The sequence below is a fragment of the Plecotus auritus genome, assembly GCF_963455305.1.
Source record: "Plecotus auritus genome assembly, chromosome: 10".
In the NCBI taxonomy this organism is placed as follows: Eukaryota; Metazoa; Chordata; class Mammalia; order Chiroptera; family Vespertilionidae; genus Plecotus; species Plecotus auritus.
In genome coordinates, this window is record NC_137785.1 from 54,273,017 (window position 1) to 54,297,200 (window position 24,184).

General features: G+C 46.1%; 1 protein-coding gene across 1 annotated transcript in view; it reads left to right on the plus strand.

Annotated features, from left to right (window-relative positions):
- Positions 1-20,624, plus strand: part of CSNK2A2 (casein kinase 2 alpha 2) — a 35,759-nt gene extending 15,135 nt beyond the window's left edge. Inside the window, exons 5-12 of the mRNA XM_080645164.1 lie at positions 4,676-4,735; positions 9,689-9,772; positions 10,541-10,651; positions 11,112-11,213; positions 11,736-11,836; positions 12,630-12,778; positions 14,519-14,612; positions 20,197-20,624. Of these exons, the coding sequence (XP_080501290.1) occupies positions 4,676-4,735; positions 9,689-9,772; positions 10,541-10,651; positions 11,112-11,213; positions 11,736-11,836; positions 12,630-12,778; positions 14,519-14,595 (684 nt within the window). The 3' untranslated portion in view covers positions 14,596-14,612; positions 20,197-20,624. The remainder of the gene's footprint in view (positions 1-4,675; positions 4,736-9,688; positions 9,773-10,540; positions 10,652-11,111; positions 11,214-11,735; positions 11,837-12,629; positions 12,779-14,518; positions 14,613-20,196) is intronic.
- Positions 20,625-24,184: the final 3,560 nt, after the last annotated feature.

The following is a 24,184-nucleotide window of genomic DNA, read 5'->3' on the forward strand; positions in this document are numbered from 1 at the left end:
GAATATTAAGCCGGTTTTTCATGAATTTTGTTTTTAGTGTTTTTCAAACACTGCAATCTTAACTCATGTCAAGGTTTGGGGGCCGGGCATGCTGGACATGGTAGAGCACAATATGAAAACTAATATGAGAAGAGAAAATTTTTTAAAAATCAAAAGCGGTATTGATTTTAGGGGCATTTAGAGATTTTTAGGTGGTTACAACTCTGCCAGTAAATAAAAGGCTTATGATTTTGTTGGGATGGAAGTTAGGGACAACATCAAATCAGCAGTTGAAATATGCTGCATCAGGAGTGATGCTTTTGGGTGAAAATAAAAGAACCTTATCCTCGCACTTAATTTTTCTTAGGTAATCACTCTAAAGTGGCTCTAAGGTTAATCAGTGAACAGTAAGCACTTATAAAACAATAAGCAAGTTTTGTATGCAGTGTTGCATTCCCCATATGTAACAAGTTTCCTTGTGACTCCAATAGTGAACTCTAGAAAGTGGGGTATACATTTTTTTCATTAATTTACTGTGGGTGACCCAAGTTTATCAAGGTGCATATGTGTTCGTGTTTCTGAAAAACTAAACAGGCTTTCATGAAGCCAAACATCTTTCTGATGCAACCATTTCAAAGCCAGTCTTCATGGAGCTTCATATTAAAATCCCTTAGTTTTAAATGCCTCTGCTTCCTAATGAGTTCTTACCAGCTGTCCAGCCACATGTAAAATTTCACTTCAGCATTTGTGTTTTGTGAATTGCCAGGTGGATTTGACAACTGGCAGAAGGTCAGTGTTTAATTCCCTAGAGAAATCTGACTTCTTACAAAAGGGATGTTTGATGGCATACATTGTCTAGGAGCTTTTTAAAAAAGGATTGTGGGATTTTAACGTTTTTAGAGGCTTGCATATCTGAAAACATCTTTATTTTGTCCTCCCAACTATGTCGAATTCTAGGTTGTAATTAATAATTTCCTCAGCCTTTTGAAGAGATTGTTCTGCTCTGACCACTGAAGCCATTGTGGTTTCATCTTATGTGATTGTCTTTTGTTTTTCTGTGGAAGCCTGCAGGGTCTTCTCTTCCTGCTCAGGCTCTGAAGTTGCCCCGTGACATGCTTTCATATGGGTTGCTTTCATCCTTCGTTCTGGATACTTACTGGGCGTTTTCATTCTAGAAACTGTGTCCTTCTGTTTCAGAACAGTATTTTTAATGTCTTTGATTTTCTTCCCTCCTTTGTTCTCACTTTCTCAAACTCATTCGGATGTTAGACTTCCTATTGTAGAGCTCTGTTTTGTTCTCTGAGCCTTTTAAAATAGTATCCTGTCCTTTTATGTTTTATGTAATATCTTCTATTTTCTCACTGAGAAAATGTGTTTTTCCCCCCTCATTATGTTTTATTCTTCATGCCTTTTCTCTGTTTTTCTTTCAAATTCCTTTTTTGGTGAGTTCCTATGCCCTTACATTTATCTGGAATGTCATGGAGCTTTATTTTGTGTGTGTGTGTGTGTGTGTTTTTAAATATGTTTTTATTGATTTTGGAAAGAGGGGAAGCGAAAGAGAGAGACAGAAACATCAATGTAGAGAGAAACATCAACCTTGATCAGCTGCCTCCTGCTGGGGATGGAGCCCACAACCCGGGCATGTGCCCTGACCAGGAATTAAACTGGTGACCTCTAGGTTCATGGGTCAGTGCTCAACCATTGAGCCACGCCAGCCGGGCCCTATCTTTCCTGAAGTCTGTAAACCTCAAGCACTATTTTCGCTACATTTTATGGTTATGGAACGCACTTCTGTATCATTTTCAAAGCAGAAATAAAAATTCACATCTTGTGGATTTGGGGTTTTCTCCCCAAACTTTACTTTGAAAATTTTTAGACCTGCCCTAACTGGTTTGGCTCAGTGGATAGAGCGTTGGCCTGTGGACTGAAGAGTCCCAGATTTGATTTCAGTCAAGGGCATGTACCTTGGTTGTGGGCACATCCCCAGTAGGGGGTGTGCAGAAGGCAGATGATCGATGTCTCTCTCTCATCGATGTTTCTAACTCTCTATCCCTCTCCCTTCCTCTCTGTAAACAATCAATAAAACTATATTAAAATTTTTTTAGACCTACTGAAAATTGGAAAGAGTATCACAGTCAGTACCCTTATGTTACTCGCCTAGATTTACCAGTTAATATTTTGCCACATTTGCAGTTCTTTCTCTCCATCCCCCCCCACTCCCCTATTTATCTCTAACTTCTTTTGCTGAAGTCATCTTAAAGCAATTTGCAGGCATTGCGTTACTTCACTCCTAAATATGCTAGCACTGGACGGAGGATATTTTCCTACATGACCACAGTGCACTTAAGAAATTTAATATTTATGCAGTCATGCCACCTAATAGAGACAGTATGGAGTCCATATTAAAAGGTGTCCCAGTGATTGCTGTCCTGGGAATGTCCTTTTTGGCTGTATGGTTGTGAATATCTGATCCAGAACCCACTTTAAAAAAACATTCTTTTATTATTGATTCCTAATTTGATTGTGCTGTGTCCAGAGAACCTGATCCATATAATGTTTCTTATTTGGAATTTGTTGATGATTGATGCTTGTGACTTTAGTACATGGTCAGTTTTTATATCAAGTTTGGCAGTTTAGTTCAGATCTTTTAGGGCCTTTCTCACTTTTCCCCTTGAATTTCATTTTATGGTAGAGGCGCTCTTTGGGTCGATTTCTCCTGGAAATCATCAGGAATAGCACTTCATGTGTGTCAGAGCGATAATAAAAGATACATGGCAATACTTGGAATGTGTTAGGCCTAAGCACTAGATTCAACTAGTGTTTTTTTGTACTATATAAAATTGATATTGGTTGGAGCAGTTGGAAATGCTATGTTGGCAGGCCAAGGACATTCATTTACACAGATGCTTGGTATAAATACCATGTGATATACCACCTTCCACAGATAAAGCCCAGCTAGTACAGTCGTCCATGTTCATTTCTGGAAATAACCTATCCCAGGCCTCTGAGGGGTAGTAAGTGCTGTTTTCCCTTTCATGGCCTATTTATTGACTTGAGGTTCAACTTGGCATCCTGTCTGGGAGTGATCTCCTTAACTCTCACAGGAGAAGCTGACCTGACATGCAAAGAGATGGTATCTTCGCCTGGTTCTGTACACACAGGTTGGGGGTGTGCTGGGGAGAACAAAACACTTGAGTGTTGGGCTGCTGTGCAGTTGAATCTCGCGAGAAATGGTGCAAAGGCGTTTGTGCCCTTGTGCCCTTGTGCCTGCGTGCAGTAGGGGCCCATCCTGGGCCAGCCTCCAGTGGGCACCGTCGGTATGTGTACTGCATGGTTTCATTCCCTGTGGTGCCTGAGCTGGCTGCTGCCTGGGCTTGGTGAAATCAGATAGCCTTACTAGGCTGGAGGGAGAGTCACTCTGATTTAAAAGGGGACATTTGAAAAAGAAGTCCTGTTGTTCTTAGAAGTTGTTAAATTTGATTTTTAGCAAATGAAAAAAAATTGTTTTGAACAGGTAATGTATTTGCCTGTATCTAAAATATGAACTGGTACGCGGGAAAAGTCTCCTTTATTCCCCATGCCCCAATGTCCATCCTTCCCCACCCCCCATATATATGAAACCACTTTTTATTAATCTCATCATTCTCACAGATACAAGCAAGTACGAATATGTAGTTTTATCTCTCCCCCACCCCCCTTTATTACACGGACACTGTTCTCTTCTCCTGGTGAGCTTTTCTCTATATTGTTTGAGTCTTCCAATAAAGGAGAAACAAAACATATTTCATAAAGGTGTGCTGATCAATTTCATCAAAAGTGCTGCTTGGACTGATGGGGAAAGAGATCTACTTGGAATTGATGATCAAAAGTAATAATAGAGTTTCGACAAGGGTTCGTGTTTTAATGAACCTGGATTCATAAATGCTACTCTGCCTTTTAGAAATTGAAAATTTTCAAAAATCTCCCAGTGGGTGGGTCTTTGGGTTATCAATCATGAAAATGTTCATTTGTGAATCAGTTGTTTTAACATTTCACTCCACCTCTCCTTTTTTCTTCTCTCTAAAATATTGATTTAATTAGTTCCCATCAATATTGCCTGTGGAGTGTTCTTTCCAGCCTGGAACTGGTTTGTGGGGAGGGGAGGGTATAGATTTTTTAAGTCTTGCCATTTCCAAATGCTGTGGCAGTTGGTTTTCCTCGTGTTTCTTTCACGAACAGGCTGTCTTGCCGCTGTTTTCCCACGTGGGCTGATGCAGTTTTTCAGGGTCTCCTGTCCACAGAACTGGGTCTGCTACACGCAGCGGTCGCCAACCAGTGGTCCGAAAGGTTGTCAGCTGCTGCTGTTGCTCTACAGCAAACGCGCAGCCGCAGTGGGGCGGGTTTGTTTGAAGTGCAGTTGGACACCTGTGGCTTCATCTCTATGACAGTGCGATTGTGGGGCTTGAAATCAGGGAGCATTAAACATGTTTGAAAGGATCCAAGTTGGAATAAATGGTTTTCTTCCCTGGAATTCTTTGGAAGGCTGAAGTATTAGACCCTCTGTAGTCCGTGTCCACATTTGTTGCAGGCCAGGGAGTAAAAAGTTCTGGGCTTCTTTAGTGACTCATGCTTAAAGTTTACAGAGAATAATGACCAACATTTGGATGACAAGATGTAATGACACTAACGTAACTTTGTTTTCTGAAATCTGTTTCAGCAACTTTACCAGATCCTGACAGACTTTGATATCCGGTTTTATATGTATGAACTACTTAAAGTAAGTGGCATCCGTGAACAGTGAATTCTGTTCAGGCTTAGTCATTAAGGGGGAAGTTTTTGAGAGAACAGAGAAAGAGCAGGATGTTTCTTGATACCCAGAGTACTTAGAGGTTTTGTTTGTTTTTTGTTTTGGGGTGTGTTTCCTTCCTTGAGGCCTCCATCATGGGACCTTCACATAGAAAGTTTCCAGTGGAACTGACAGAGATGGCCAAGTCCAGGGGCATCATAGCAGAGATTAGAACCTCCCTCTTCAGAGCTCTTACTGCTCCTGGGGTTTTCCTTCCGCTGCCTAATCAATATTTACTATTAATTTTACTGCATAACAAATCACCCAAACTTAACAACTTTACAGATAGTTTCTTATTTCTCATAATTCTGTGGGTTGGCTGGGTGACTCTTTTGGTCTGGGAAAACTTACCGGGGCCAGTTGGTCAAGATGGTCTAGGGGGGTGGTCCAGGATGGCCTCGTTCACCTGTCTGGAGGGCAGCTGGAGTAGCTGAGGCCTCGTCCCCCAGGAGGCTAGTCTGGGCCCTTCCCGTGCTGGTCTAGCAGCAAGAGTGTAAGTGACATGTAAGCTCTCTTCTGTGTCATGTTTCCAATTGTTGACCAGAACAAGTCATGTGGCTAAGCCTAGACTCAAAGAGTGGGAAGTAGACGCCACCTCTCGATGGGCAGAGCATTGAGGTCACGTTGTGGAGGGACGTGCATACCAGGATTGCAGGCACTCCTGGCCATCTCTTCCTTGCCGTCTCTTACAATCCCCTTCTTACATGAGACAGCCCAGCCTCTAGCCCTGCCTAGTTAGTCTTGACATGCAGGGAGAGTGATGGGTGGACCTTCTAAGAGACTTACTAATTCCAAGACTGAAATTTTCAAGCATTACTGATTGATGGAGAAAGGATCTCTCTTAGTTTGTGTAGGTAAACATTTAGGTAAAGAATTCTAAAAAGGTTTATCAAATGGAGTAGACCGATGTTTCCTAAGTTTTTTAGTGTCATGAAGCACTAAGTCCAATGAAAACAGTGAAATCACTACAAAAGTGCTGTGAAGTATACAGTATTACTTAAAGTTTTAGGAGGGGTGTGGATCTCAAATTAAGAACCCCTGAAAGAACGTAGAAGTGATGGAGGTGTTGGCGTTACTGAAAAATGCCAAGATGGAGTTTTGATGGCATTGTGAATAGTTGCTTGAACAAAATACCAGGAGTTTGAGGTAGGCCAGCACCCCAAAGGTAAGGTTGAAACCTGGCACCGTGGCCCATAGACCAGGTAAGACATTCAGTGACGCAGGTGGCCCATAGACCAGGTAAGACATTCAGTGATGCCGTCTTCACAGCTGCTCATCCAGGCGGCACTGGGTGTGTGGGGTCCTGTTTTCCAGAGGCAGCAGCTAGGGGGTAGGTACTTTCTGCTGATGAGGCATGGAACCCCAGGTGACATTTGGAAACCTCTTTCGTGCTTAGTGGTCAGAAACGACCAGATTTTAAAACTGAAAGAATTTCCCAAGGAATTTAAAAGTATGCCAGTAGCTCCACAGGGAGTCTGACTAGTAAACTTGGCAAAAGAATTAATCCCCTTTGTGAATTTTCTTTCATCAGATGATTCTCACATCCCAGGTGTGTGTCTAATTCATCTGGGCAAAGACTAGGCAAGATAACAGAATCAGCACTCGCTCGATGTTCTCTCTGGGAGAGGCGGGCCAGGGATGGAGAAGAGGCAACGTTTAAACTTTGAAAATGTAGAAACAGGTTGAAGGCTGCCATGATTGCTCGTGACTCACGAGTTGCGCAGAGTCGGGTCTGATTCAGATTCAGGGAGGTCTGTCCTCAGGAGCCCTGGTCTATCTCAGAGGCACTGCCCCGGCCACGGGAGTCTTGCTACAGCTTTGCTGTAAAACAAAACAAAAGAGAAAATCAAATTGAAGTAGAACCTACATAAACAAAGTGACTAAATCTTAAGTGTACAGTTTTTTTGGATTTTCCCTAAGTGAAACCTTTACCCAAACCTACACAGAACTATGCGGTCCAGAATAGTAGCTTCAGCCTGCAGATAGGTATTTAAATTAAGTAAACTCTTTAGCGTTGTTATTCACATTCCAAACACCCAGTGGCCTCGTGTGGCTATGGTTACCCTATTGGACAGTGCGGAGATAGAGTATTTCTTCATCGCAGGAAGTTCTGTTGGACAGGGCTGGTGGGGAATGGTATGAAAACCCATAAAGGCTCTCTTGTCCCCCTTCTATTCAGTATCCCCTTCTCTGAAGATTATAGTCTGACCTGTACCACTATAGTTTTTAGTTTATGTTTTTAGTTATTTTCTGAGAGAGAGAGAGAGAGAGAGAGAGGAGGGAGGCGGGGGGAGTGGTAAAATCGATTTTTGTTGTTCCACCTATTTATGCATTCATTGATTGATTCTTGTGTTTGCCCTGACTGGGGATGGAACCCCCACAACCTTGCTGTATTGGGATTATGCTCTAACCAACTGAGCTACCTGGCCAGGGCAATGACCACAGTTTAGTTTTGCCTGTTTTTGACCTTCATATAAAAAGCATCGGACACTGTATATTCGTTTGTGTCTAGGGAAAGGAAAATTGGTTTATACCTGGAATGCTGGTGCTAGGGATCATTCCCTGGCTTCTGGCTTCCCTCCCACACAAGGATGCCTGGTATAGTGTCCTTGCTAGTCTAGGCCAGTGGTTCTCAGTCAAGTCCGCTTGGAACTGTCTTTGGTTTTCACAATTAGAGGGGTGCTATTGTAACCTGGTATGTAGTGGGGAATCTGCCTGACTGACATCCTACAGTGTGCAGGGCAGCTCCCCGCAACAAAGAATTATCTGGTCCAAAATGTCCACAGTACCAAAGGTGAGAAACCCTCATCCTCTCCCATGGAAAACTCCACCAAGAGCCCTCCGTGCCAGGCACATGGTAGGCACCCTGAGATTCTGGGTTGCTGTCATCATCACTCAAGGAGGATATTATGGGACTCAGGCAGGTTTCAGGTGCTTTTTAAGACAAGCCAAAGGGCGTACTATTGAATTTTATGAAAATAGTCATATTGTGTAAGAAAAGGGAGATTCAGGAGCAAAAACTTTTTTTTTTTTTTTTTTTTAATTTAAAACAAAAACGACCCTCCTCTTCTTGGCGGGGTCTGGCGTGCAGTCCCAGTCCCCGTAATATGTGGAACAGAGGGTAGGGGCTCCTGCCTCCTTGGCAGCATGGCTTCAGTGCCGGTGGCTTCCAGTCCGCCGGTTCCATCCTCAAGCGCCAGGACACGGGGAAACTAAATAAATGAATAAAACAAGAACAACCCAAATAAAAAATGGATGAAAGATTTGAGTCAACATTTGTCCAACAAAGATAAAGGCTGACAAGTAAGCACAAGGAAAGATGTTCAACTTGATCACTCATTAGGGAAATACAAATCAAAACTGCATTGAGATACCACTTCAGACCCACCGAATGGCCATAATAAAAAAGGTGGGCAACGACAAGTGTGGGGAGGATGTAGAGAAACTGGAACCCTCACACGCTGCTGATGGGAATGTGAAATGGTGCAGCTACTTTGGGAAATAATTAGGCAGATTGTTTGAACGTTTAATGTAAAACCTACATGCAATCCAGTACTTCCACCTTTCGGAATCCACCCAAGAGAAATGAAAGCATATGTACATGAACTCAAAGACTTGTACATGAACATAAGTAACTCATTCAAAAGAGCCAAAAAGTGAAACCACCCAACTGTCCACCAGCTGGTACGGTCACACAGTGGAATACTACTCAGCAAGAGAAAAGCAATATGGGTGAATCTCAGAAACATCTGAGGGAATGAAGATGGAGTACTCTATGTTGTATTATTTTATTATGAATGTCTAAAAGGCAGATAGATCATAGCAACAGATAGCAGATTAGTGGTTGGGAGCAGAGGACGGGAGGAGGAGTAGAGGGGAGTGGGGGTTGAGGGAAGGCAAGCTTGAGAGGAAGGGAAAGGGAGAGAAAGAAACATCAATGTGAGAGGATCATTGATCAGCAGCCTCCTGCATACCCCCACTGGGGATCGTCCCCGCAACCTGGGCATGTGTCCTGACCGGGATTCAAGCCATGACCTCCTGATTCATAGGTTGACGCTCAGCCACTGAGCCACACCTGCCAGGCTAAAATCATAATTCTTAAAGATCAACTGGCTCAGCGATTGCTTTTCAGGGTAATACTAACATTAGAATGTGTGTTAATCTAGAAAACCCCCATAGGACACTTTCTAGAAAACAAGCCACACACTGAAAGGTATATTTGGATGTCATGCTTCATGTCCATGTGGACTCGTGTGTCATTGAACCACTATGAGAGGTGACTCCAGTGAGGTTCCCAGGTCTGATTTTAAACATAAAATCAGAACAGATGAATGTATGATTTCTAAACCCAGGTGGCCAGTTGCAAGTAGGAGAGGAGTGCTGAAAGGAGAGTATCATTCCACATTCCTCCCTCTCCCCAGCCGTTTTTTAAATGTTTGTCAATCCTCACCCGAGGGTATTTTCCCATTGATTTTTAGTGTGGAAGGGAGGGATGGGGTGGGGAGGGAGAGAGAGAGAGAGAGAGAGAGAGAGAGAAACATGGAACCTGCAACCCAGGTACATGCAGGAATTGAACCCTTGACCCTTCAGTGCACAGGTTGATACTCTTACCACTGAGTCAGACCAGCCAGGGCTCATTTCCCCCATTTTAAGAAACCGCCATCAAAGCCTTGAGGTCGCCTCCTTAGCCCTCTACCAGCAGCCAGCGTGGTGTGCAGAGAGCAGGGGCTGCCTCCTGAGGCCGGTTTCTCTCTCGTTATAGACAGTAAGCTGCCCCTGAAGAGACTATCCAAGTCAAGCTGTCACAAGCAAATGCGAATATGATTGCAATGCGGGGGTGGTGGAGGGTTTGCTTACCTTTCTCTGTGCTTTCTTCCCTAACAGGCTCTGGATTACTGCCACAGCAAGGGAATCATGCACAGGGATGTGAAACCTCACAATGTCATGATAGATCACCAACAGAAAAAGGTACCTTACCCGCTAGGCAGCCGCCAGCCTTCCATCGGAGGCGTAGACCGGCCCTGGCCAGTACTTGGGAGGTTTCTGGAGACGCACGCTGCTTTCTTTGGCAGACTGGTGATCCTGTTATTTCCCAGTCCCCCGGTGTGGTCCTACTTGGCATAAGTGTGTACACAAGGGAAGCAGCTGTACTCCCTTGTTTTTTGTGGTCATGGTTTTCTGGGGGGCCTCAAGAAAGAAACTGCAGCTGATGGTTTCTACTGCTTAACGACCCCTCAGACCAATCTGCCTGGCCTTAAAAATATCGTTGATCCCTCTTATTGTCAATACCCAATTCTGGTTGTCCCTGATGGTTGAGTAAATGAATCACCTGGTAGATTAATGAGGAGCTAGAGCGGTGCCTCAATCCTGAAATGGGGCATGTCCCCCCACCCTTCTGTTATGACTACAGCTTACAATGAAAGCTGTTGATGGTGGGGGATGTGTTGCACAATACAGGTTGTATGGAGCCAGAGAGAAGCTTAAGCTCTATTGATCTCAAGAGAAGAAACCAGGATAATTTAAATTTTAAAAAAGAAAAAGCAAATGCGATTCTGAGTGCTGTGCTCAGAAATGGCCTCTTATGCAATTACTCAAAAGTACAATTTTTTTGCCAGTGCACTTGCTAATATTTTTTTATATGGCCAAATAGTTATCATTTAATGTGGTGTGGTCCTGTTCTAAGGCACAGGCATCTAGAAACACCCCTTTCACGTTTTCTTTCTGCCGTATTTGTAGCTGCGACTGATAGACTGGGGTCTGGCAGAGTTCTACCATCCTGCTCAGGAGTACAATGTCCGCGTGGCCTCCAGGTACTTCAAGGGACCAGAGCTCCTTGTGGACTACCAGGTAAAATGGTTAGCGGAGCGCCGCTGGGCTTTCTGTGTTTCCTTGGGGCTTTTCCTTTTTCCTGTTGTTTCTTTTTGTTGTTGTTGTTTAAAATATATTTTTATTGATTTCAGAGAGGAAGGGAGAGGGAGAGAGAGAGAAGCATCAGTGATGACAGGGAGTCATTGATCGGCTGCCTCCTGCACGTCTCCTATTGGGAATTGAGCCTGCAACCCGGGCATGTGCCTTGACAGGGTATCAAACTGTGACCTCCTGGTTCATAGGTCAACGCTCAACCACTGAACCACTCGGCCGGGCTTCTTGGTTTTTATTGAGTCAATTTGGATACATTCAAAGCCTGGTCTTTGTTCCATCCCAGAATGATCATTACTGATTTTCCGCAGCTACCTCTTTTCTTCTTTTTTTTTTGGCTCAGTAAAATGGAGCACCCGTGACTGACTGCTTGTCCTTATTTCCTCAGATGTATGATTATAGCTTGGACATGTGGAGTTTGGGCTGTATGTTAGCGAGCATGATCTTTCGAAAGGAACCCTTCTTCCACGGACAGGACAACTATGACCAGGTGAGCGAACACCATCTGGCTCATATCCATTTGGGGGCCGATGCCAAGAAAGTAGCACCTTTGATAGGGTGCTGTCCTTGAGCCACTGCTTATGTCCCAGTGTCCTCATAGAAGCTTTTCTTCAGGGTGAAGGATTTCACAAAATTTTGCCTGCTGTTACCAGGTCTCCAAAGACTGATGACGCTTCTCTTACGCCCAACTGCAGAGTGAGCCTGTGCAGGCAGGCACCTCCTTATCTAATGAAACTAGGTTCTAGTCACTAAATTTGATGTCCCCAGAATCGTCAGCTTCTAGATGATTCCGGTAATAAGTTGCGTTACCGTTTCAAAGGCATTTTGGAAATCTGCATTCATGTGGATTCTTGTCCTTGGGTCTGCTGCCCGCCTTCCTCAGCTTGGGTTTGAACCTGTTTGTTTCCTGGGGAAGTCGTGGGTGGAAAGTCTTTGGCTCCCTGTCCGGCGTCCTCACGGGCGTGCAGGGAGTTCTGTGCGCGGTGATTTGGTCAGTTTGTTTGTGTTTCAGCTTGTTCGCATTGCCAAGGTCCTGGGTACCGATGAGCTGTATGGGTATCTGAAGAAGTATCACATAGACCTAGACCCGCACTTCAACGATATCCTGGGACAGTAAGTAAGAGAGGGAGAGGAGGGGCGGGGGTGTGAACTCACCCCCCTGCAGAAGTGGAAAGGTTGGCAAAATCACTCTCTAAAGCTCTTCCCCTTTCTAATTGTATCAAAATCAAGTAGCCTTCTACCCGCCCCGTGCATTTCTTACTTTGAGATATTTGGACATTGTTTACATGTGTCTTCTAATAATTTTACTTTTCTAAGAGACAGTCTGCTTATCAATAGAAAATTATAATGTTACAGAAAAGAAGTTTTCTGGCTTAGCATATGCTTATTTTAATGGAAAAATCTTAGAAAGCTGTGATTCCTTGAATAAGAAACCATTTCTCTTGTTCTCTGTAATGGATTATTTATAAGGTAATTTTAAAGCCTATTTTCAGATAGAGTTTTGAAAAGTAAATGTGTTGAAATTTTTCAAATAGTATTTTATGAAACCCATGTTTCTAAGGCCAGCAGCTCTAAATATAATGACTAATAACAATTACTCAGTCACCTCTGTGCCTCGCCCAGAATTCACTAAAGCCATCTAAATCTTCTACATCAGAATCAGATGTAAAACGTCTTAACTAATTCATCAGTCATGGAGTACTGTTTTGTTTGAGGATCATACAGAAGTTAGCAAGTGCACTGGCTGGGATCAGAGCTGTAGGGGTGGGGCAGGTGGCCAGAATGAGATTGAAGGAGCTTCTTGTAACCAGTGCCGTCCTCTCTGATTTGGTTGGTTTTGGCCCCACTACATAAGCATCTTGTTGAATTTTGTTTCAGAACGCTAATGCTCCCCTTTTGTTCTCAGACATTCACGGAAACGCTGGGAAAACTTTATACATAGTGAGAACAGACACCTCGTCAGCCCCGAGGCCCTAGATCTTCTGGACAAACTTCTGCGATACGACCATCAGCAGAGACTGACTGCCAAAGAGGCCATGGAGCACCCGTACTTCTGTGAGTCTCCAGGCGCTTTGCAGGGGCCTCGATTTTAAAGGAAAAGCTCTTGCACCCTTTATCTTTGAGGCCGGTCAAGGGAATTCTAGGTATTTGAATTAATGCCGTTGGAATTTGGCCTCATTAGCTCTAAACCATTGAGACAGCTTGGCAGGTCTGCTTCTTGATCCCCGGAGGTATTTGCTCCTAGCTCCCTTGAGTCTGGTCTGTTAGACCAGCAGCCGCCAATCGGTGGTCCTCGGACTACTGGTGGTCCATGAGGTCCCAAAGGTTGGCGACCGCTGTGTTAGACCATTCCCCGTGACTGCGTTGGTAGATCTCAAGTTTTCAAATGTACACTTTTTTCTTGGAAACTAATCAAAGATATCACCCCCCTGCCCCCCACCAGCACACACAGAAAAACAAGTAATTAGTTGAAAATAATGTAACTATTAGTACATTTTTAAAAAAGGAAATAAGTTAAATAAGTAAGAATTTGCGGAAAGGAAAGCAGGTATGAAAAGATGTCACTAAAATTCTATCTGAATTATTGACTTCAGAGGATGTGTATAAATTCCATTTATGTGGTTGCTTGTTGTTCTGCACGCGTGCAGTTCTCCGCACTGATAAGGCACGTCTCACACTTTATTCTCAGCAGTGTGGGGTGGTTTAGGCTAGTCAGAGGAGACTGAGAATAAGGGAGGTTAAGTGACTTGTCTCGATTCACTATGTGAATCGACCAACACTTTCAGCCTATCTGTTGCTTGACTACTATGCCATCTTTCCTTCTTTTTCCCTCTGCAATTAACTGAAACTTGCCTGAAGTTGACATCGCTCTGTGGTCTTTGAACCTATTGGCCCATAAGCATTAGTAGACAGTGAATTTGAAATGTCTCACCCTTCAGTGGTCCAGGGCACAGAAATCTATTTCTACCCTTTGAGTTGATGGAATTCAGAGCACTGATGTTTACAATATGTAATTCATGATCTGTGTACTTTTCTGAATACTCATGCTTCTATTAAAAAAAAATATTTAGCTGCTATTGCTTGAAATGGTTAGGTCATCTAAATATATGTATATGTATATTATTTTAAAATTTTTTAAATTATTTTTTAGAATATATTTTTATTGATTTCAGAAAGGGAGGGAGAGGGAGGGGGGGAGAGAGAGAGAGAGAGAGAGAGAGAGGTAGAGATAGAGATAGAAACATCAGTGATGAGAGAGAATCATTGATTGGCTGCCTCCTGCACGCCCCACGCTGGGGATCCAGCCCGCAACCCAGGCATGTGCCCTGACTGGGAATCGAACCGTGACCTCCTGGTTCATAGGTTGACGCTCAACCCCTGAGCCATACTGACCGGGCAAAATGGTTAGGTCTAATGGCTCTTTTTATTCACCCTTTGCTCTGAAGTGTCTATCATTGTACAGGCATTGGAGAAATTGGGGGTTGGGTATGATGTTAGTATTCAAGGAAACTAGCACATAAGAAAATGAGGAGACATTTGAGCAGTGGGAGATGAGTCTGTGCCGCTCTTCGTGAGTCTGAGTCATTGAACTTGACTCTGAGGAAGTATGAGTGCTCACCCTGACCGTTTCTCAGTACCTCGTTCTTCTGTAACCATATGCTGCCATTGCCCTCGCCCTCCTGGCCCCGCCTTTCCTGCAGTGTGTCCTGTCGGGCTCACTGTGGAAGGCGGGGCTCGGGGTGATGTTCCCTCCTTCACCGCCCAGCCTTGCTGACCTGGCCCTTTGCCTTGCAGACCCCGTGGTGAAGGAGCAGTCCCAGCCCTGTGCAGACAACGCTGTACTTTCCAGTGGTCTCACGGCGGCCCGATGAAGACTGGAAAGCGACGGGTAATGCGGCATTGATGCTTGCCAATAAAACCAACCAACCCAACACAAACCTTGAAGGAAAACTCCAGTGTGACACAAAGAAATTCTAGTCATTCCTTCTAAATGCAAAGAAGAGTAAAGACCTAAAAGTCTGTCAAAAAGAAAGAAACTCCCCAGTCCTAGTCTCCAGGGCGCTGACGCTCCGGCAGCGAGCGAGACGCCGCACCTAGTTCAGGATCTGAGGGGCCTCTCCCTGTGGAATGCATGGGAGATGGGAGACTCGGAGTTGTTGTACACTTACCTGTGTTTCACAGGAGACCACTGTTGAATTAACTCGTTCGGTCAACCAGCTCTGAATATCTGACTTCCTGTCTATTCCACTGTGGTCTGGGTTTCCTTGGGTGAGATTCAGGCTCAAGTTTTAGCCACACGTCAGCAGCCTGTACTGACACACCAGCCTCACTTACGAACAGGAGATATTAAAACAGCGACAGTATTTTTTTTTAACTCTTTTACAAATTCATGTTTTGAGTATTTTTTTATGACATGAGCTCTCTAGGAAATGTACCTCAGCCCTGCAGTTTCCTCTAAGCGTATTAATTTGGGAGCAAACTGCAGTCACTCTCATGAGTCCCCTTGGGTGTCAGCAGACGTCACTTTAAACCCTGTGATGCCACGAACAGGTCCATCCGTCTCTTCAGAAGTTAGATGCTAAGTGCATAACTTGGAGCTCACTGTAATCTTTGTTGATTTGCCTAACCATAAAATCTTGTTGCTTTTTTTTTTTGTGTATCTTTTTTTTCTTTTCTTTTTCTTTTTTTTCTTTTTTGCAGCCTTGTAAGGAAGCCTCACCATTTCCCAGCACATCCCTGTGTGTGCACCTATTTTAACGCATCTCTGAAACAAAGTTGCTTTGTTCACAACCATAACTAAAGCTGGGAGGTCGGTCTTAGGTCAGGGAGGGAGAAGGAGGGAAAAGGTTCTATGAGAATTTATTTAGGAATGACCTATTGGGCAAAGAAAATTTATATATCCCCATCCCCGCCCCCTTTTTGCCTCTTTTTATCCCCATGAGAAGTAATTCCCCGCTGTAATCAGGGTACTCTGCATTTCTAAGCTCTGATGGGCAATACGTGAATGTGATGGCAATGACAAGTCCGTCTCGCCTGCAGGGCCTGGAGGTACATGGGCAGGGCCACCCACAGCCCAAGCAGCCAGGGCCTTGGGGGAGGAAGTGGAGTTCCCGGAGTGAGTAGCAGAGCCTGGGATCCATGTGCCAGCCTTCACGTTAGCAAAGGAAGCTAGATTTTGTTTTAAAAAGTAAAAATAGTGCTGATTCATTTGGGGGACTTGACATTAACATGATTTGCAAGCAGTCCCCTCACCCCAGCTGCAGAGCCACGCCACAGCTACGGGGACTCGCACAGCTAGGCTGGAGCTCGAGGGGTCTGTCACCATGTCACATTAGGATTTCTTTACTAACTATTTAATAATGCCATACATTTTTATAAGGATAGATTGTTTGTTTGAAAGCATCTGTTTACATTCCATATTCCAATAAAATCATATTGGTATTGGTAGCAGGTCCTATCTCTAAACGTAGATTCTATTTTTGTCATTTGGTTGGTGGGAACTGGAAATACAAATAAAACTCTTATTTATAGAGTTGAGCTTACAGATGAAAAAATAAGATCCCAAAGCCAGGAAATGAATTCCGCCAAGGTTCTCATACATATACTACCTGCCTGCATTGCACATTCTGTATATTAATGTCTGCATTTGTTCTATCTGAAAATGAAAGACAAGGCACGAGCTCTCGGCTGGACCTAGATCACCGTGTCAGGCAGTAAAACTCTGGGATTGTCGGAAGCTTCTCACGTGCCCTCTGAGGCAACACGGAACTGTTGTTTATTATCAGGGAGATGTGCCACTGTGTGTCTTTCCTGCCCCGCCCCTGTGTCCCCATGCTCTCCTCCCACCCCTTTAAGGTGCCTGTGTGGACCAGGCCGGGAGCCGAGAGGAGGGCTTGGCGAAGTAGTGACCTGTGGGGCCCCAGAGGCAGGAGAGCATCTGGAGCAGAGCCAGCAGTTCACTTGTCCTCTCTCCTTTGCTTGTGACTTGGTAGGTGCAGATGCTCACCTGCCTGCCCTGGCTCTGCAGCCGCCGCTTTGACAGGAGCAATGCTTTATGCAGTTTCCTTTGCTGCCACCTGTCCTTTGCCTGTCTTCATGCCTTAGACATGCAGCAGAACGGAGTTTGAAACGCCCACTCCTTTCTCGTCTGGCCTTGACCAGCTGCTGGCTGCTGCCACTGTAGGTTGTTTTTTTCCCCAAACGAGTGAGTCCAGTCCAGACCTTTTCTCTTAACCTATGCCCAAACCAAGGTGTGTCCACTTGGACCCGGCTCTGCTGATATTTGAGGCATTTCCCTGGGTTAGGAGATGGTCTTGAAGAGTTCCGAAAGAGAGGGTGTGTGTGTGTGTGAGAGAGAGAGAGAGAGAGAGAGAGAGAGAGAATGTCTAATACTTAGACTAAGCTATGGTAGATCTACCCACCCTCTATCCTTTTCAGTTAGCATATTTCTTAATTCATCTCAGTAATTTTCATTTGCTATTTTGTTTGCTTCATTACCTTATAACAGGTTAAAAGTGCCTATGATAAGGACTTATTATTTCCTAAAGAAAAGCAAAAAAATGTGGGGAACAGGGTAGCGTTACACTGTCATCTCAGGTACTGCCTGTGTTTAAGAACATAGACCTGAAGTGGTGAGGAGAAAAGGCTCCTGGCCACGGGCAGGCGGTGTATCGCAGCCGGGCCACCGCGAGATGGCCGCGGGGATTCCTCCAGCTGAGGCGGCTGCGGGGAGGGCAGAACTGCCCATCTTCTCACCTGTGGTTTACTTGCAGTTCACCCTCCCCTGGGTCATGTCAGCTGGCCTGCTCCTGTCCCCTCCCGTCCCTGTGGTAGGTGGCTGGGTGGGGGCAGCCATCACATGCATAGTGCAGACCAAGCACTCGGCCTTCTCACAGTGACGCGCGTGCCGATGCCAGTTCTGCGGGCACTTAACCGGCACTCACTCGGCTGGGGCTCCTAACACGCTCTCTAGCACATCGGTACTCACGAGGCTCAAAGCCAATGTTTTCCCTTGCAAAGAGGAAGGTGCTCAGACGGATTCATTAGAGGAGAAGGCAGAGCTTGCAATCCTTGGGGGCTGGGAGAGGCCAGGCAAGCGTGCTGTTAAAGGAGAAGCTGAACCAATAAGTCGAAAGGTCGATCTTGAGGGAATGTGACCTCGGAGGGGAGAGAACCTGGGGGCACAAAAGTCATGTTCTGGATGTGCCCTGAGGCCGGCACTGCCCCCTGGATTGGTGCCAGTGGGACCACAAGGTGCTCTCCCAGGCAGAAGCTGAGTCCCAGCGAGCTGGCGGCGGGGGCTCAGCCTGGGCCTACTCAGGGAAATGACAGGTTCTCCCAGGTGCTGCGTGGCTGAGGATGGGAGCCAAATTACTTTGGGACACAAGCAGCCATCGGAGGAGTTTTTGTATCTGCACTGAAGTGGATCCAAAAGCTCAGTTAATAGTTTCCTTTAATGCCAGGTCAGAGTAAATGGTTTGCTTAGAAACCTGCATTACTACATGAGCGCCCACAGGGAAAGCAAACCGCTCCCACCGTTGAGCAGGAGTGGGTAATAACCTGGCGAGTCATGGAGATAGAAACCCTTTTGAGCGCAAAAGCAGGGTCCCCATGAGCACACAGGAAGCCAAAGTTTGTTAGTGAGCTTGACTCTGAGACGGAATGTGCTGCCTTTAGGGTGGGAGCGGGGAGGGGAGGTGGTGGGGAAACACCAGCTAAGAAAACCGGTGGTAACATGTGCTCTGAGCTACATGGATGTGTTGAACCCGGCCCCACGCAGGCCGTGAGGTGAGGCGATGGGGCTATGCAGGTGGGCGTACTTTTGTGTAGAGACTCAACAATGTGCTACAAATGTGATACTTAATTCCTGAACTACATGTATTGAGGATTGTTTTTAAAAAAACCAACTTTCATTGACTCAATAAATTAACCGTTTTTCACTTGCTGGCTTTTCTTGCTGTGAATGGTGACTAAGAGGTTGGGACAGAAACCTTGGCACCCCGGGTAAAGCTTGGGTAAATCAAGAACCCTGGAGCCGACTCGCCTTCTGTTTGCCAAAAGGCAGCGCTGCCTGGCTGGCGATCCTTACAAATGACAGCCTCTGTGTATCAGTGGATGGCTGATGTACAATTTCTGTGCTGCTGCCCTTAGTGGGAAGAAAAACGCCCTGTGAAATCCCGTTTTGCCTAAATAAAAACGTTGGTCACCAGCCTTCCCAAGAGGGCGACAAGCCCCTGCTCTGAGAACCTTAAGCTCGTGTTTCCTCTCTCCGGGGAGAGAAGGGGTAAACCTTGAACTGCAGAGATGTGTGCGGTGGTTGCAGTAATCCCCTCGGTGGGAAGACAGCGGGAGGCGTGTCGGCCAGGGGACATATTGCTGGTTCTTGATTCTTGCTTCTGAGCTGCACCCCTCAGACACCCGCTTCTTGGGGCTGACCTGTTTTATTCCACAACTTGAGCCTTCATGGCGGTGCTCTACGTTTCAAACGCCTCCCCAACCCGTTCCTTGCAGCACTCGCGGGCATGTGCTGTTTGGCAGATGGTGGTGTCTTTAATTAATGTTCTTTTTCTCCCTGACTGGTCCCTCTGTGGAGTTGGATGCTTGGAAGTCAGTTTCTGAAGCGCTGAAAGGCAAACTAATTTATCCGTATGCACCACGTGGCCTCTCAAATACTGAGCACTAGAGCTCTTTACCCCAAGAGTTCACGGACCGATGTTCCTGTGACCACCGCCCAGGTGCGCAGTCCTTCCGCTCGGGGCTGAGGTACCCTTCTGAGACTCCTAGAAATTCTGCTGGCATCTCGCCTCCCACCCCACTGCGCTGGGCATGGGAGGAGGAACAGTTTTCAGGCCACGCTTTCAGGGGAGAGTTAAAAATACAGGGCGGGCAAACGTAGGTTTGCAGTTGTGAGCACACTGCCATTGTGCCATTCTTTGGAGCTGATAAAGCTCTCGCGGTAACCCTAACCTGCATGTCTTTTTCCATACGAACAGCTGTAAACCTGCTTTGCTCACCCCTGTATGAGCTAGTTCCCTTTTTTAGTGGCCTTGGCCTTTCTCTGTCATACAGAGAAATACAGTCCTCTCACTCTTAGTCCCACGCTGTCTGCAGTGACTTGGATCCGATCTGATGGGGCTCCAGAGGCCAGTGGCCTGCACAACTTGTAGCCAGGTTCCCACAGGACGGTCAGCGTCCCGGACCTGAGAGGAGGGGAAGAGACTTGGTCACCCCCGTGGTGTCCAGAACTTTCCCCTTGCTCTCACACAAGGCCGTGCAAAGACTGCCTCTTGATGGTGATCAGAAGAGCGAGTTTGGAAAGGGCCTCACTAGGCTTTCCGCAAAGTGGCACGGGAAAGGCAAGCTTGCACACACCCCGGCCCTCTCCAGGAGGGAGCCACGGACAAGGGAGGCCTGTCCTCACTCCCGTCAGATTGATTAACGCGTCTTTCCCCTCCTCCCATCTCTTTCCCCAGGTCTGTTGCGGTTCCTCTCACTTTTCCATAAGCAGAACAAGAACCAAATCAAACGTCTTAACGTGTGTAGAGAGATCACGTGCCGTGAGCAGACACAAACGGTGGCGGGTTTGGCGAGCACGAACTAGACCAACTGAAGGGCAGCCCACCACCGTATATCAAACCTCACTTCCGAATGTAAAAGGTTCCCACGCCTTTGGCTTCCGGTTGACTTCCTCCTGACCCAGAAAGCATGGGAAATGTGAAGGGTATGCAAAATGGTTGTTGGTTACTGTTGCTCCCCCCGCGCCCCTGGACGCGTCCCGTGGCCGCCTGCCTGGTTTTCAGCAGACCACAGACTCCGCAGCGGGGGCGCGGGGGCTAATATGGCATGATGGGCAGTTACATATTATAATTTTAAAAGTATATATTATTGAATAAAAGGTTTTAAAAGAAACGTATGGAGAGTTTTCAGTATGGAAGGGGCCATTAACCGAGACCATGGCCAGGCGGCTGAGTGACACAGAAGAGCCTCGGTGGCAGGTCTGGCCAGAGGACGGGGGGAAGTCCCAGAGGTGGAGAGGCAGGTGCTCAGGATGCTCTCTACAGAGATGGGAAGCCGAGGAGGGATGCTGAGCTCTCCCTGGGAAAGAGGCAGCTGATTCAAGGAGACGTATGAGCCCAGAGAGCCAGGCTTTGCCTCAAACACACCTTTGGCCTCCCTGACTGGTCCTTGCAAAGCAGGTGAGACCCATGATGTAGGTGTGCCACTTCGGTGACGTCAGGAAGGTGCCTTAGCCCCTTGGCGTTCCCTTTGCGCCTGTCTCCATATTTATTCCACCTCCCAATCCTGTTCCCTCTCCCCACGCCCCCTTCTAGAATAGCATCTCACCGTGAAGGATGGAGGCTGCTGGCCTGAGGCAGGGCAGGGGCCGGGCTCTTGGGTCCCCATCCCAGGGCTGTTTCTGGTCGCATCGATAGGATGGTGCGGAAGCACTGGCTGTATTTATCAAGGGAACAAACTCAACCTGTTTTTACAAATGAGCCTTCCCTGGCTCCCAGTCCTCCCCTCTTAGGACAGCTGTGTCACAGCCTGGTGTCCGGCGGTGGCCTGTGCCCTCCCACTGCCTACAGAGAGCAGAAGCGACAGGCAGACCCCAACGCCCAGGTGGCTGGATGCCCCCCACCCCCGTTCTCCACAGAAGCTACCTGGTCCGCACAACATCCTCCCTCCTGTCTTTGCTGCTTGTTCGGAACAGGTGACTGGTGTGGACACTCACAGTTTTTGAAGCAATTATGGGGGGGAAGCAAAGACGCCCTTCTGCCGTCACGGTCACAGTGTCCCCTGGGCCGGCTTCTGTCGTATCCAAGCAGTTCCTCGGGTGTGGGAGCTCAAGACCGTGCGTGCCCCTGGACACCAGCGAGTGAGGCCCGCAGGCCCACCGCCCGCAGACTGTGAGGCCAACGGGGCACCAAATGGATGGACTTCGTACTTTCCAGCTCCATCACCAGCCGGGGGTCCTCAAGCGGTCTCTCTCATGGGTCCTTTTGGACTTCTGCAAATTTCGGTTGGTCTCCCAGATCTCCGGGACAGCATCTCAATACCTCATTGCAGTGAGCATGTCCCCGAAACTCCTGTGGACATGGTGCTTCGTGTGTGCATGTTTCTCTACATAGCATGTTCTCGCCATGCTGACCGCGGTGTTGCAGGGCCTGCAGCCAGGAGGAAGGGTCTCTTCGGAGCAGATACACGGCCGTTGGCTCGGGAGTTATTTAGATGCCACGCAGAACTTGAACTCGAGCTTCACCCTCCAATTTCCCTTCTCGGTGTGAACATCTTGTTTTCCAGAAACTCCTCAACCAAGAGAATCTTACGTTTTGTGGATGTGCTCGATGGGAAGAGTGGTTGTAGAAAGAAGGAAAGAGGAGGGGTTTAATTTTTTTTGGTGATTTTGGCCTTGAAAAAAAGGGACAAGGAACCTGCTAACTCAAGAGCAGTCTACCGCTCATCCATAATGTGCTCAGAAATTCAGAACATCAAGTCACGTCGTCTTCCAGTCGTCCTGCTTGTGTCTGGGTTGTTTAAAGTAATACTGAATTTTCTCGATTATAAAAGTAATATATGCTCATGATGACAATGTCATGTTACAGCAAAGCACCTAACGAAAGCCTCTCCCCACCCACATGCACAGGCATACAGAAACGTGGTGGTGACCACGGTGAAGTTTGGGATATACCTTCCAGTTTGTTTCCTCTGCATTTATTAACATTTCAAAACTACGATGACTTTTATTTTTACAGAAATGTAATCAGACTCTACATTCTTTTTCTGCAACTTACGTTTTTAGTTAATTGTGAAATTCCTACTGTGAGCACATGTAGACCTACCTCATCCCTTGTCGTGCCTGCATAGTATCCCGTTATGTGATGTACCACCGTGGAAGCCATCCCTTATTGATAGACTCTTATCAGTACTATTACCAGTCAGTATTACTGTGATGAACAAATTTGCACATACATTTTTTTTACACAGTATGTATGTTCGTGAGATAAACTCTTCAAAAACTTGAACTACTGTGCCATATGATTTTTTTTTTTTTTTTTTTTTAAGAAAGGGCATTGTTATGATTCTGAGAAAGCAGCCTTCCATCCCTTCTCTCACTGGTGTGGGGTGGAACCAAGATGCCTTTAGTCATGGAATCCTTGTGGGGTTCCGTCAGATTTGGGGCATGGTGCCCAGGGCCTAAGACTTCCCAGGTGCCCACAGAAATGTTTTCGACCCGAAAAAATGGTGTTGGCTCTAACATAAGAAAGTTGCAAAATAAAAATAAACGTGATTAAATGTCTTTCCAGTCCTGTGAGCTTCATTAATGGTTAGATTCAATATTTGCTTAAAAAATATTTTTCTCATGATAATTAATGAAGAGTCAGACAATCACAAAATCAAATAATTTCAAAAGCAAATTCTCAAGATCTTTTCAAAGTTATAGGAAAGGGTTATCTTGAATCTGGAAAATGGCTGCCTTTGAATGTGTTTGAAATGCTGTGGAGAAGCCTTCAAAAGTAAGCATGCGGGGTGCCGGCCAACTTGTTAAAACATCCCTGGCCATTGGGGGCTGAGCGGTAGAATGGGTGAGCAACCCTTTGCGGAATACTCCACAAACAGTGAAAATGATGTGCATTTCAAACGCATTGTGCTAAGAAGCCAGACTCAAAAGTCTACCTACTGAACGATTCCATCTATAGGACGTTCTGGAAAAGGCAGAACTGTAGGGATGGAGAACAGATCCATGGTCACCAGGGGTGCAGGGGGCGTTGGAGGAGGGGAAAGGGTCTGGTTACAAAGGGATAGTGTGAGAGAATTTGAGGGGGCATGGAACTGTTCTGCATCCTGCACACGGCAATGGTTATATGACTCGGTGCCTTCATCTAAACTACACACCAAAAAGTGCATTTTGCTGTGTGTAAGTTTAAAAATAAATTTTAAAATAACAATAATGTGCAAGGGCTCAACAGAATTCCATTTGAGCTTCACTCTCACAGTCGAAGGAGCCTCATCTGCCCACCACTGGCTCCTTTACTTGATGGTGTCAAGGCTGGTGGTGGTGGGGTATAGCCACTGGATTCGGGGGTCCTCCATCTGCCAGGTGAACGCCCCAGCCATCGCTGTTCACCCCATCCCCATCAGCAAGGAGGGGTGAAGAATAAATTTGGCCTTACAGTGTGTATCAAGTCCCGCGTCTCTCGGAGACCGGGTGCTCCGAGTTTCTGGGTTTGGATGGACATGAACAGACACTGTCCACTGGGTTGTAGCATCTGACCAGGGCTTTTGTGCACTGAACAGGATTCTTATAGTTGCTCATGTTTTACATAATATCTCAGTTATTAAAGTTGTACATTGAAAAATCAAATTTGTCTTGTGTCTTTGAAATCAATTTACAAATCTTGTTATCACTGCAAACTAGTTGGTTTTGTATATAAATATGAACACTTACTTTGGCTTAATCTT